Source organism: Panulirus ornatus, chromosome 13 (genome assembly GCF_036320965.1).
Source record: "Panulirus ornatus isolate Po-2019 chromosome 13, ASM3632096v1, whole genome shotgun sequence".
Lineage (NCBI taxonomy): Eukaryota > Metazoa > Arthropoda > Malacostraca > Decapoda > Palinuridae > Panulirus > Panulirus ornatus.
The window spans coordinates 15,366,869-15,381,585 of NC_092236.1; the positions used below are offsets into that span (position 1 = coordinate 15,366,869).

At 39.5% G+C, this 14,717-nt stretch overlaps 1 protein-coding gene across 1 annotated transcript in view; it reads right to left on the minus strand.

Annotated features, from left to right (window-relative positions):
- LOC139752787 (zinc finger CCCH-type with G patch domain-containing protein) overlaps positions 1–14,717 on the minus strand; it is a 54,553-nt gene that overhangs the window by 27,059 nt on the left and 12,777 nt on the right. Inside the window, exons 5-7 of the mRNA XM_071668703.1 lie at positions 12,511–12,653; positions 5,391–5,604; positions 3,364–3,492 (exon numbers count right to left, since the gene is read on the minus strand). Coding sequence (XP_071524804.1) covers positions 3,364–3,492; positions 5,391–5,604; positions 12,511–12,653 — 486 coding nt within the window. The remainder of the gene's footprint in view (positions 1–3,363; positions 3,493–5,390; positions 5,605–12,510; positions 12,654–14,717) is intronic.

The following is a 14,717-nucleotide window of genomic DNA, read 5'->3' on the forward strand; positions in this document are numbered from 1 at the left end:
GTTATCATTACTTTCCCAGGACAAAATTTTGATCTCCATTTTTATTTACAGAAGGCACCCTATGCCCCCTAATCATACTTCAACTGCTGCATCCCCCACTTTTGCATTCAGATTCTTTTGCACCAAAATACAATCAACTGCAGCAAAACTGCCAAAGCCCTCACTTAGTTCATCCCCAAAAGCACCACTTTCTTCTTCACTCCTCTCACCACAAGATGAATAATTACTGTCACCTACCTTATATAGATAACTCTCATTCTAAACCCCAACAATCTTGAACTCATTTCTTTACACTCTTCAACAGTCTCACAGCTCCTCCTTCAATAAAATTGCCACTTCCTCATTTACTTCTGTCCTTATTTTAACCCTAAACTTAGCAGCCTGAACATTCCCACACCATTCTACTCCCATTCCCTTAGTTTACTGAATTAACAATATCAATAGTGGGGTTATAAAATGGAGTGGGAGATTAAACTGACAGTCTTTATGCAAAAGTTGGTGTGGTAGTCTACTAATTACTGCTGATGTTCATGACAGTAGGAAAGGGCCTGTTTATGTAGAGGTACTATAGATGATCAGATGGGCTCAATACAAGTGTTGCTGAAGTGAAACTTGGGGACAAAGGAGCTCTGATAGCATTTGATAAGGGCAAAAATAGTGTAGTAACTATTTACCTAACTGTTGGCTGAAGGCCAGTTAATAGTTAGAGAGTCTAAAGGACCTGCATGTTGAGTGCCTCTAGATAGGTAGTGTAGGAAGTACTACGAATGAACTCACAAGCCTTTTTCTACCCCATTCTAACTAAATACTAACATAGCTATTCTTCGGTTAGACTGGTGGAGTGCTAAGTGAGCAGGAGGATGATGTATGACTTGCATATTTGGGGTGATCATTTCTCAACTCTAGTTATAAAAGGCAGACATGGAGATCCTGGCTGTCTGCTTTTCCAGAACTTGGTATTTCACTGAACTTTTATTTTCCACACATACACAGCACTGCTTTTCACAAAGCATGATTGGAAATATAGATAGCTCTTTTCTATCTTCTGTTACAACAAAGTCCTCCATCACCCTAGGATTACTTCCATGAAAATTAGGTTCAGTTGGAAGGAAATCTGCTCAAAGTGATCAAACAAAGACTGCATCATAGGTGGTGGCATCCTGCACTTGCCACTCTCCTCCCTAACCCCTACTGTGATCACTCGCTGTGTCACATATATATCTTCACCTATCACTGCAAATTTTCTTTAAATTCCTCACCAGCTGCTGTAATTAATGATAATTATTCCTCCTTGTCACTATAATCATCAGAAAACTTAGTATTATATAGAAAGGTAAGTAAAGCTTTTCATCATGACATGAGAAGTGCATCTGCATGGTACTGAGGAATGCAAAAAAATTTCCTGTTCCAGCCCAGCGATTAAAAGACCTTTTCAGGATACTAATATTTCCAAAGGTTGACTGATATTTCAAAGAAAAGCAAGATAAGTTAAGCATCACATGATGTTGGCAGCCATTTAAAGGTTAGTTGCCTGTTTTGTATGGATGGATAATAAGGCAGAACAGGAAAGAGAGGCAGAATGGAGTCTGGGTAGAATGAAAATGAGTGTAAGTTCTAAGATAAGGCACAAGTAGCCTAAGTGAATTGAGCCAATAAAATATACAGAAATGTACATAGAGGCTTTGTTGTTGGTACTGGTTTGTTTCTTCCAGCCTAGTTTATTGTCTATAGTGACAATGAGAAGATTGGTCAAGTGAGCAAGTTGGGAAAGTCTGCAACTGAGGCAGTGAGGAATGGGTTCGATGAGAAAGGATGATGTGCACTACTATAAATAGATACTCTCATCATGGATCATCAAGTCACCTGCTATTCGTCATTCCTATCTACAATATTCCTGGTCTGACTGACAGTGATATCAATAGCAGCACTGTTGATGTATAACAATTCCATCCTTACAAATATGTGATGCCCTGATAGGTATGTCAAGGCATCAATCATAAGGATGAGGAAGCCTTGGAAGTTACCACAGCTGGGGAGTTAGGTGGTGATGACTCTTTGGAGGCATATAGCCTTACAAACCTAACTGAGGGCATCTACAAGCCATGAATTGAGACTTTTCAATAACTCATGGCTGATAGCTTTGTTGAAGAATGTTATGAACGATTGGATCAAAGCTTCAGTAAAGTCAACAAAGGTAGGGGTCAAAGAAGTTTTGCATCTTTCTATGTTGCAACAGATATACTCTCAAAAGCTAACAAAGTAGTGGGCGATTGAGACTTCATTTGACTTAGCAGCTGAAAGTATATGGAACTTAAAATGTCTGTGCAAACACTGATAAACACAAAACTTTCATTCACTACGCTAGTGACTGGAGTGATAGCAATGGACTCTACTTACATGAGATTATGGACTAGTTGACTCTAGTACATGGGATATACGTGAAGTTGTCCAATCAAAGAGAAATTTTGACAAGTGGAGGGAAGTAACTCTGGGGAGAGCTCTTTCAAGAATTCCTCTGGTAAGCTAAAGAATTTCTTGCAAAACTTTACCTTCCAGATGTCTAACCATCTGGCAACATCAAATTCATGTAATGACTCAAGGAGTGTTAAGATTGGAAGGTACGCTGGGTGGCTTAAGGTGTCTAGGAGAGAAAGTCTACAGAAGATGGTGATGAAGTGGCTATCAAAAGCTGAGATGCTTTTTCAATAGGGAGGTATTTGCTGCTTGGCAAAAAGGGGTGTCTTCTTGTTTAACCTGCAGATCTTTCTGAGTGTCCCATACAGCTGATGGGGAATGTTTCAAGTGCTGCAGCTTGATAAGAAAATAAGCTTTCTTTGCACAGCAAATTCTATGAATCAGCCTGTTATAATGAGTTTTATAGATATTAGTGTTGTTGAGGTAAAAGGCCTTGTCTTACTGTTGCCCTGGTCATCTCATGCAGCATATGATGAAAGACATTTCAGGTGGGTGTTGCATTCTTAAAAATCTCTATGGAGAAAGTTATGATTGGCTTCCATGATGGTGATGATATAATCAACTGAGTTACTTTCTACATCATCCACACTTACCTACTACCTTATTACATCAACAAAAGACTAATCTCTTGGTTCTTTATGAATGTGTTCTTATATTCCTCTATAATATCCCAATCTTTCTCACCCTTAACTTCCTCCGTCAGCAAATTTACTCTATTAAACTCTGCAGGGTATTTATAATAAACATGACAATAAAAAATCAACCAAAATTCTGATTAAGAAATACTAGTTCCTAAGAGAGAAAAACTTTAAGGAAGTCTGCTTTAACAGTCATGATTACATATCTGAAACTTGGTAAAAATTTTTCATAAAACGAGAGAATTCTAACCTTAGTGTGTTTTTCCCAGTCACCAAGACGCTGTGAAAGAGAATGCTGAAACCAATTGGCAGTTGGGACAAAGACTGCTCTCTCATCATCAATGCCATCAAGATCACTAGCTTCAATGGGTAATGGCCTCTGTGAAAAGAAATGTCATCCATGAATCCTTAGTTACATTTAGTTAGTATAGCCCTAAGCTTAAAATAGTTAGTGTGACATCATCAGAGCATGAATGAATTATGAAATTCTACCTAATACTCAAAACTAAGAGTAAGTAAAATTTGCATCCTGTCATGATTTTCCTTCTCAAGTGACCAGTGAGCAAACACCTTTTGCTATGGACATGTAATTTATATATGTGTTTCAATGTGCATACTGACCACTGTATTCTAAAAAGTTTATCCACTGCTTTTTTATTTGTTTTATCCATCTTTCTGTACTGGATGTATTTTGATAATGGCTCTGCACACAACCAACAAATGAAAAATTCTTTGATATTTTTTCCTACTTAGACATTACATAGATAATAATATAATATGCATTCTGTCTATGATTAGTTCATTAGTTAAGCATCCCCAAGATCCTGTAGCTTTAAGGATGTCCACCATGTAAGAGGTGGATAAAATGGGTGTGAAGCTTCTCAACGACACTGTACTTTCTGACCGATGATGATGATACAGCACCAATGAAGGTGATTTCTTGCAGTCCAAGAACATCATTTTATAAATACAATTATGCACAATAAATTACGTTCTTTGATCAAATAAAATAGTTGTTATGTCATAGCACTAGAAATGCCCTTTGCCAGTGGCCTGTTAAGGGTGAGGCATAAAAGGCTAAGAAGCATCTCTGGAGTTCACCAGTTATGGAGAATCTTCTGCCTTGGCGACTCCCTTGAGGGAGTCCCCAAACAGAACATGTGTCAGATAGGTTGATAGACATAAACAGTTATCATGCTCAAAAGAGTTATTTGGGTCACAGTAAGTTATAATCATAACTTTTTAGTACCACTATGGCAAATAAGTATGAGCAGTGCTTTGCCAGTAGTCATACATTGTATAAACATGGTGTTATGGACTGATACACAGTTGGGTAACTAATGACTGGTGTACTTCTTTATGCAGTCACAATAGGAAACCATATTACCAGCCGATGTGGCTATCAATTATGCGAATAACATGCCTTTGTATGGCACATGGGTAAGCATACAGTAAGTGTTGTTGCTACAATGTGCAGGTATGTAATAAATAACGCTTGCTTTATGATTTCTCATGAAGAGTATCATACTGGATGGATTTGAGGCAAAAATAATTATGCACTGTAGATGTTAGTGCACACCATACAGGTTGCCTCAGAAATCACAAAAATGTACAGTATGCAGATATGAAGCAACAACATCTGTTCTGCTCAAAAATTATCCATGAGGTGTAATGCACTTATGTAACTGGCTATGCTCACTATCTCTCTCACCTTTCAAATCAAAGGAATGTGAGTTGAGGATCTTGTGCGATAGTTCACTTGTTGACAATGTTAGCATTTTACATCTGTTATTCCTGAAAGTGGAAAATAGCTCAAATGTCATGAGGATATTTTCTTAAAAAATTCTTAACTGGTACTGGGAGGTAGCTCTCATAGAATGAAAACAGTGTGTGGCTATGAGGCAACACTATCTGCTCAAGGTTACCCAAGAATAGTTTCTAATCTTATGTGTTATTTGTGCATTCTCTATTTCTAATATTGTGTTATTGGTGCATTTTCTATTTCTAATATTGTGTTATTGGTGCCATCTCTATGCACACTGTAAACTTTGGAATAACAGGACTGCCATTAGGGACTTTCATGAAGCTGTTCACTCACGATAATTCATTTGTTTATTTTAATACTAACACTCTAATATCAAATACAACCTTTTAAAAATTTTGCTTTTTTTTTTTTTACTACACTATCATGTATTACTTAATCATATTTCCATAAACAGCATGCTTCCTAAGGCTCTTGCCCTTATCAAACCTGAAAAAGTGAAAAAGAATATCCACCTCATCTCTCTCCTCGTCCTCAACTTCTTCCTCACAATGAAGTGGAACCATCTGTGACAGCTGTACTTCAGCTATTTCTTTGTTCTTGTCATATTTTACACAGAAAGCTGATCTGTCTTCTAGTACATCCTGCACAGTGGCACTTGTCCACAGATCATCAGTGTACTGAACTAAGACACGGCTCCCAGTAACTATAGTGTCATGTTGAGGTTCTCTGTAAAAAATATAAATACTATGGTAAATAAAGCATTATAACATAATAACACAAGTAGTTCCCTGCAATAGCATGGTAGCAACATGAACAAATGAAGAAACAGCACTAATTTGCTCACATCCACTTTCTAGCTGTCATGTATAATCTACAGTCATACCCTAAAGATGTTTCCATTGCTCCCTTGCCTACTAAATATCCTCTAGTTCAGCCCACTGCCAGCATCTCATCCACTGTGTACCATATCGTTCTAATATGCTCTATTCCACTCATGCCTCACAACCTCCTGCATGTTCAGGATTTGATAAATAAAAGCATCCTTCCACTGCATCTTTAGTCTTCCATCCTCTATGTCCCTGATAAATTAAAGCAGCCTTCCACTGCATCCTTAGTCTTCCATCCTCTATGTCCCCTCCAATTCTGAGTCATTATTCATTTGTTTATTATTCTTTGTTGCTGTCTCCCACGTTAAAGAGGTAGCGCAAGGAAACAGATGAAAGAATGGCCCAACCCACCTACATAGACATGTATATACATACACATCCACACATGCACATATACAGACCTAAAAATTCCAACGTATACATACATATACATACACAGACATATGCATATATACACATGTACATAATTCATACTTGCTGCCTTTATTCATTCCCGTCGCCACCCCAACACACATGAAATGACACCCCCCTCCCCCAGCACGTACACAAGGTAGCGCTAGGAAAAAACAACAAAGGCCACATTTGTTCACACTCAGTCTCTAGCTGTCATTTATAATGCACCAAAACCACTGCTCCCTTTTCACATCCAGGCCTCACAAAACTTTCCATGGTTTACCCCAGACGCTTCGCATAACCCTGGTTCAATCCACTGACAGCAAGTCGACCCCAGTATACCATATCATTCCAATTCACTCTATTCCTTGCACGTCTTTCACCCTCCTGCATGTTCAGGCTCCCATCGCTCAAAATCTTTTTCACTCCATCCTTCCACCTCCAATTTGGTCTCTCACTTCTCCCTGTTCCCTCCACCTGTGACACATATATCCTTTTTGTCAATCTTTCCTTGCTCATTCTTTCAATGTGACCAAACCATTTCAATACACCCTCTTCTGCTCTCTCAACTACACTCTTTTTATTACCACACATCTCTCTTACCCTTTCATTACTTAATCAAACCACCTCACATCACATATTGTCCTCAAACATCTCATTTCCAATACATCCACCCTCCTCCGCACAACCCTATCTATAGCCCACGCCTCACAACCAAATAACATTGTAGGGACCTCTATTCCTTCAAACATACCCATTTTTGCTTTCCGAGGAAATGTTCTTGCCTTCCACACATTCTTCAACACTCCCAGAACCTTCGCCCCCTCCCCCACTCTGTGACTCACTTCCGCTTCTATGGGTTCATACGCTGCCAAATCCACTCCAAGATACCTAAACACTTCACTTCCTCAAGTTTTCTCAATTCAAACTTACTTCCCAATTGACTTGTCCCTCAACCCTACTGTACCTAATAATCTTGCTCTTATTCACATTTACTCTCAGCTTTCTTCTTTCACACACTTTATCAAACTCAGTCACCAGCTTCTGCAGTTTCTCACCTGAATCAGCCACCAGTGATGTATCATCAGCGAACAACAACTGACTCACTTCCCAAGCCCTCTCATCCACAACAGACTTCATATCTCCCCCTCTCTCCAAAACTCTTGCATTCACTTCCCTAACAACCCCATCCATAAACAAATTAAACAACCATGGAGACATCACACACCCCCTGCCACAAACTGACATTCACTGGGAACCACTCACTTTCCTCTTCCTACTCGTACACATGCCTTACATCCTCGATAAAAACTTTTCACTGCTTCTAGCAACTTGCCTCCCACACCATATACTCTTAGTACCTTCCACAGAGCATCTCTATTAACTCTATCATATCCCTTCTCCAGATCCATAAATGCCACATACAAATCCATTTGTTTTTCTAAGTATTTCTCACATACATTCTTCAAAGCAAACACTTGATCCAAACATCCTCTACAACTTCTGGAACCACACTGCTCCTCCCCAATCTGATGCTTTGTACATGCCTTGACCATCTCGATCAATACCCTCCCATATAATTTCCCAGGAATACTCAACAAACTTATCTATTTATTTATTTTGCTTTGTCGGTCTCCCGCGTTTGCGAAGTAGCGCAAGGAAACAGACAAAAGAAATGGCCCAACCCACCCCCATACACAATGTATACACACACACACACGTCCACACACGCAAATATACATACCTATACATCTCAATGTACACATATATATACATACACAGACACATACATATATACCCATGCACACAATTCACACTGTCTGCCCCCATTCACTCCCATCGCCACCTCGCCACACATGGAATACCATCCCCCTCCCCCCTCATGTGTGCGAGGTAGCACTAGGAAAAGACAACAAAGGCCCCATTCGTTCACATTCAGTCTCTAGCTGCCATGCAATAATGCCCGAAACCACAGCTCCCTTTCCACATCCAGGCCCCACACAACTTTCCATGGTTTACCCCAGACGCTTCACATGCCCTGATTCAATCCACTGACAGCACGTCAACCCCGGTATACCACATTGATCCAATTCACTCTATTCCTTGCCCTCCTTTCACCATCCTGCATGTTCAGGCCCCGAACACACAAAATCTTTTTCACTCCATCTTTCCACCTCCAATTTGGTCTCCCACTTCTCCTCGTTCCCTCCACCTCCGACACATATATCCTCTTGGTCAATCTTTCCTCACTCATTCTCTCCATGTGCCCAAACCATTTCAAAACACCCTCTTCTGCTCTCTCAACCACGCTCTTTTTATTTCCACACATCTCTCTTACCCTTACATTACTTACTCGATCAAACCACCTCACACCACCCATTGTCCTCAAACATCTCATTTCCAGCACATCCACCCTCCTGCGCACAACTCTATCCATAGCCCACGCCTCGCAACCATACAACATTGTTGGAACCACTATTCCTTCAAACATACCCATTTTTGCTTTCCGAGATAATGTTCTCGACTTCCACACATTCTTCAAGGCTCCCAGGATTTTCGCCCCCTTCCCCAACCTATGATTCACTTCCGCTTCCATGGTTCCATCCGCTGCCAGATCCACTCCCAGATATCTAAAACATTTTACTTCCTCCAGTTTTTCTCCATTCAAACTAACCTCCCAATTGACTTGACCCTCAACCCTACTGCACCTAACAACCTTACTCTTATTCACATTTACTCTTAACTTTCTTCTTTCACACACTTTACCAAACTCATCTTAACTTCCTTCTTTCACACACTTTACCAAACTCAGTCACCAGCTTCTGCAGTTTCTCACATGAATCAGCCACCAGCGCTGTATCATCAGCGAACAACAACTGACTCACTTCCCAAGCTCTCTCATCCACAACAGACTTCATACTTGCCCCTCTTTCCAAAACTCTTGCATTCACCTCCCTAACAACCCCATCCATAAACAAATTAAACAACCATGGAGACATCACACACCCCTGCCGCAAACCTACATTGACTGAGAACCAATCACTTTCCTCTCTTCCTACACGTACACATGCCTTACATCCTCAATAAAAACTTTTCACTCCTTCTAACAACTTGCCTCCCACACCATATATTCTTAATACCTTCCACATAGCATCTCTATCAACTCTATCATATGCCTTCTCCAGATCCATAAATGCTACATACAAATCCATTTGCTTTTCTAAGTATTTCTCACATCTTTTTATTCTCCCTAAAATTTAATGATACTCTCTCACCCCAACTCTCATTTGTCCTCTTTTTCACCTCTTGCACCTTTCTCTTGACCTCTTGCCTCCTTCTTTTATACATCTAAGTCATATATTCAATTAATCAGTCTCTCCTCACTCACAGTTTCCTTATGCCCAAACCATTTAAGCACATCCTGCTGAGCTATCTCAAACACACTCCACATACTACCATATTTTTCTCTCACACTGTCATTCCTTATTTGGTTAACTCTCCTCATACAACTTGTCAGGGCCAATGACTTGTATCTAAACAGCCCCATCAGGAGTTTTGTACCATGAGTCATACCATCTTCGCCCTAATGGACAGTGACCTCTTTTTCTATACATTCCTCAATGCATCAAGCACTTTTGCCCTTTCACTCATCCAATGATGCACTTAGTTCCCACAGTTCCATCTGCTGTTGTGACCACTCCTGGGTATCTAAAACATCCCACTTCAAAGTTTTATCCATTCAAACTCACACTTGAAATGAAATGGATCTCTTAACTCCCAAACCTCAGTATCTTACTTTTATTCCCTTTAACTCTCAATTTCCCCCTTTTGCAGTTTTCCAAAATGAGACACCACATTCTACAATTTTTCAGTCTTATCTTCCATGATTTCTGCAAAACAGGAAATTACTCACCTTTCAGGCATCTCCACTCCCATCAAGCTACAGTTACTCCCCTCTTTCTAAAACCCTTACATCTACCTCCCTAACCATTCCATCGACAAACAGGTTAAAAGGCTTTGATGACATCAGACACCTTTGCTGCCAACCTAACTTCACCTAGAACCACTCAGTCATACATCAACAGCATCTTCCATAACACATCTCTATAAACCCTGATACATGCTTTTTCCAAGTCCATAATTGCCAAACACAAATTGTTTTCATTTTCAAAGTCATGCTTTCTCTAGATCCATAAATGGCATGTACAAATCCTTTTCTCTCTAAGTATTTCTCACACACATTCTTCAAGGCAAATGCCTTGTCCACACATCCTCTACCAATCTTGAAACCACACTGAACATCCCAGATATGATTGTCTTTGCAATACACCAACCTTCCAATCATCACTTTCATTCCCCTTGCCTTTATACAATGCCAATATACATGTTTTCCACTAGTCTGCAGGCACCTTACCTTGAGCTATATTATTATTATTATTATTTTGCTTTGTCGCTGTCTCCCGCATTTGCGAGGTAGCGCAAGGAAACAGATGAAAGAAATGGCCCAACCCACCCCCATACATATGTATATACATACACGTCCACACATGCAAATATACATACCCATACATCTCAATGTACACACATATATACACACACAGACACATACATATATACACATGCACACCATTCACACTGTCTGCCTTTATTCATTCCCATCGCCACCTCGCCACACATGGAATAACATCCCCCTCCCCCCCTCATGTGTGCGAGGTAGCGCTAGGAAAAGACAACAAAGGCCCCATTCGTTCACACTCAGTCTCTAGCTGTCATGCAATAATGCCCGAAACCACAGCTCCCTTTCCACATCCAGGCCCCACACAACTTTCCATGGTTTACCGCAGACGCTTCACATGCCCTGATTCAATCCACTGACAGCACGTCGACCCCGGTATACCACATCGATCCAATTCACTCTATTCCTTGCCCGCCTTTCACCCTCCTGCATGTTCAGGCCCCGATCACTCAAAATCTTTTTCACTCCATCTTTCCACCTCCAATTTGGTCTCCCACTTCTCCTTGTTCCCTCCACCTCCAACACATATATCCTCTTGGTCAATCATTCCTCACTCATTCTCTCCATGTGACCAAACCATTTCAAAACACCCTCTTCTGCTCTCTCAACCACGCTCTTTTTATTTCCACACATCTCTCTTATCCTTACATTACTTACTCGATCAAACCACCTCACACCACATATTGTCCTCAAACATCTCATTTCCAGCACATCCACCCTCCTGTGCACAACTCTATCCATAGCCCATGCCTCGCAACCATACAACATTGTTGGAACCACTATTCCTTCAAACATACCCATTTTTGCTTTCGGAGATAACGTTCTCGACTTCCACACATTCTTCAAGGCTCCCAGGATTTTCGCCCCCTCCCCCATCCTATGATTCACTTCCGCTTCCATGGTTCCATCCGCTGCCAGATCCACTCCCAGGTATCTAAAACACTTTACTTCCACCAGTTTTTCTCCATTCAAACTTACCTCCCAATTGACCCTCAACCCTACTGTACATAATAACCTTGCTCTTATTCACATTTACTCTTAACTTTCTTCTTTCACACACTTTACCAAACTCAGTCACCAACTTCTGCAGTTTCTCATATGAATCAGCCACCAGCGCTGTATCATCAGCGAACAACAACTGACTCACTTCCCAAGCTCTCTCATCCCCAACAGACTTCATACTTGCCCCTCTTTCCAAAACTCTTGCATTTACCTCCCTAACAACCCCTTCCATAAACAAATCAAACAACCATGGAGACGTCACACACCCCTGCCGCAAACCTACATTCACTGAGAACCAATCACTTTCCTCTCTTCCTACACGTACACATGCCTTACATCCTCGATAAAAACTTTTCACTTGAGCTATATATGTACTGAAATATATTTCACAATATCAAGAGAGCAGGGCTACCAATGTGAGAACAGATGAATGGGAATTTCTTAAAATTCTTTTTCTGTGGTGTCATATTGTTTCACACAAAAAGTGAATGATACTTTTTTACTGTGTGTACACATTTCAAAACTGAATTAAAAAACTCAAACTTTTTGGGACATTTGAAAAAAAGTAGGGGAAGGGGTTTATCAAGCTGTGCTAACTCTACATAAAGGCAAAATCTCTTTGTAGGTACTTGTATGTAGGCAGGTTCTCTTTCTCTACTGCATATACAACAATACACTCATGCACACATAAAAAAAAAGTATTTCTTACTACACACACAACCATACACTCACACACATGTACAAAAAGGTCTTTCTCTCTGTTTATCATCTTTGATAAACCAAGTTAAAATTTCACATCATGACAATCTTTACGCTCAAAATCCTTAAACAAACCTGTATTCCTTGATATCAGAAATGGGGACAATCTTTCCATGAGAAAAGCGGCACTCATCATCCGAATACTTGCATCGACCAGACAGGAAGAATCGACATGTCAACATTTCCAAACACGTTGGCTGGCTAAACAAAACCCGAACCTAGAATGAAATGTATGATACCGATTATTATGATATACATCGAAAACATTTTTAACATGATAATCCCAAGTTCTTCACACTGGAATAATTACTGCTTTTCCATATGTCATAACTATTTCATTTTATCTTTCTCTACTGATCCAATGTCCTTAACATTATTCCCTTCATTTATTGAGACAAATGACATTATTAGACAAAACATCAATGTGTAAATTAAGTTCCCTCTATTATAGCAACAGAAAAAAACTAAGAAAACTGAGTTACTGTTAATATTAAGTACTAACTTATTCAACACTTTAGAAATAAAACTTATTATGATTTCAGAAGTTCTTCCTAGGATTAGCACTGGGAATGTCTCCTTTAGCAATGCATTCATTCTACATAAAAGATTAGTGAATCTATGTTTTCAGGAAGGGGTTGAGTTCACATATTTGTGCCATGCAGTTTGAAGTATTTATGAAGGAAGGACTACACCTGAATGACGTGGGATCTAAGCATTTTGGTACGCTTGTTAGTGAGTCTACATTTGGTCAAAAAAAGCAGCCTAAGAGTAGATTCATCTCCCTCCATAAATGCCCTTCAAAATAGGTTTCAGTTTCATCTAAAAATACTATATGAGTTAAAGACAACAGAGTTAGAAAGAAATGATGATATGAAAGTCAATCTTATTCTTGATTAGATATCAACAGTGGAGATTTCCTCACATAAAACTCAATTCCAGGGTACACTGTATAATTGGGAAAGGGAAAACAAAGCAGGCAATGGTGTCTTTCTCTCTGTTAAAGTTCATTTAAATCCCATAATAAAAAATTTTGTAGCTGTTGAGAATATTGACTTCATTTTTGCATAAATTAAAGACAAGCTTCATAAGAAAACAACAGTAGGAGTAGTTTACAGCCCCCCATAAAGACACCAGCAGTAGATGAACAAGATTCTGTGATAGTAGGATATTTTAACATAATGGCATCTAAATAGGAAGAATCCATTTTCAGAAACTCTGGGCATGGACTCGAACTAAATTTTCTTGATAGTGCCCTACCTAATCCAATTGGTCATGAAACCTACTCATGGCAAAATCATATTAGATTCATTTCTAACTACAAATGAGGATCTTCTTAATAGTGTTGAAGTTGGAGAAAGATTTTGGTACAAGTGATCACTCCAACAAATTACTTTTGAGTTCACTTTTAACACTGCATGCAACATTGGCCAACATGATAGTTGTGAAAAAAATACTCAATTCAAAACATGCAAATTTTAATGATCTAAGCACTGCTCTTGAAGGGCAATCAAGCACAATAATAATGATATATTTTTTTTTTTCATACTATTCGCCATTTCCTGCTATAGCGAGGTAGCATTAACAACAGAGGACTGGGCCTTTTGAGGGAATACCCTCACCTGGCCCCCTTCTCTGTTCCATCTTTTTTGGGGAAAAAAAAAAAAAACAAACGAGAGGGGAGGATTTCCAGCCCCCCACTCCCTTCCCTTTTAGTTGCCTTCTACGACATGCAGGGAATACGTGGGAAGTTCTTTCTCCCCTATCCCCAGGGATAATAATAATAATAACAATAATAATAATAATAATAATAATAATAATAATAATAATAATAATAAGTAAATGTTTATAGTTGTGTTACTGGAGTGATAGTTTTCATACATGGTGCTTTGACAAGAAAATAGTGAAATTGGAAAAAATGTAGCTTAGACATTGAAGCTTATTGATACAGTGGTTAAATTGATGAGAAATGCTATTGACGTTTGTGTAAATGAATTACTATAACCCGGTCTCGTGCATCAAAACCACTAACACACTCATTCAGCTGCTCCCAAAACACTTGCCTCTCATGATCTTTCTTCTCATGCCCAGGTGCATATGCACCAATAATCACCCATCTCTCTCCATCAACTTTCAGTTTTACCCATATTAATCGAGAATTTACTTTCTTACATTCTATCACATACTCCCACAACTCCTGTTTCAGGAGTACTGCTACTCCTTCCCTTGCTCTTGTCCTCTCACTAACCCCTGACTTTACTCCCAAGACATTCCCAAACCACTCT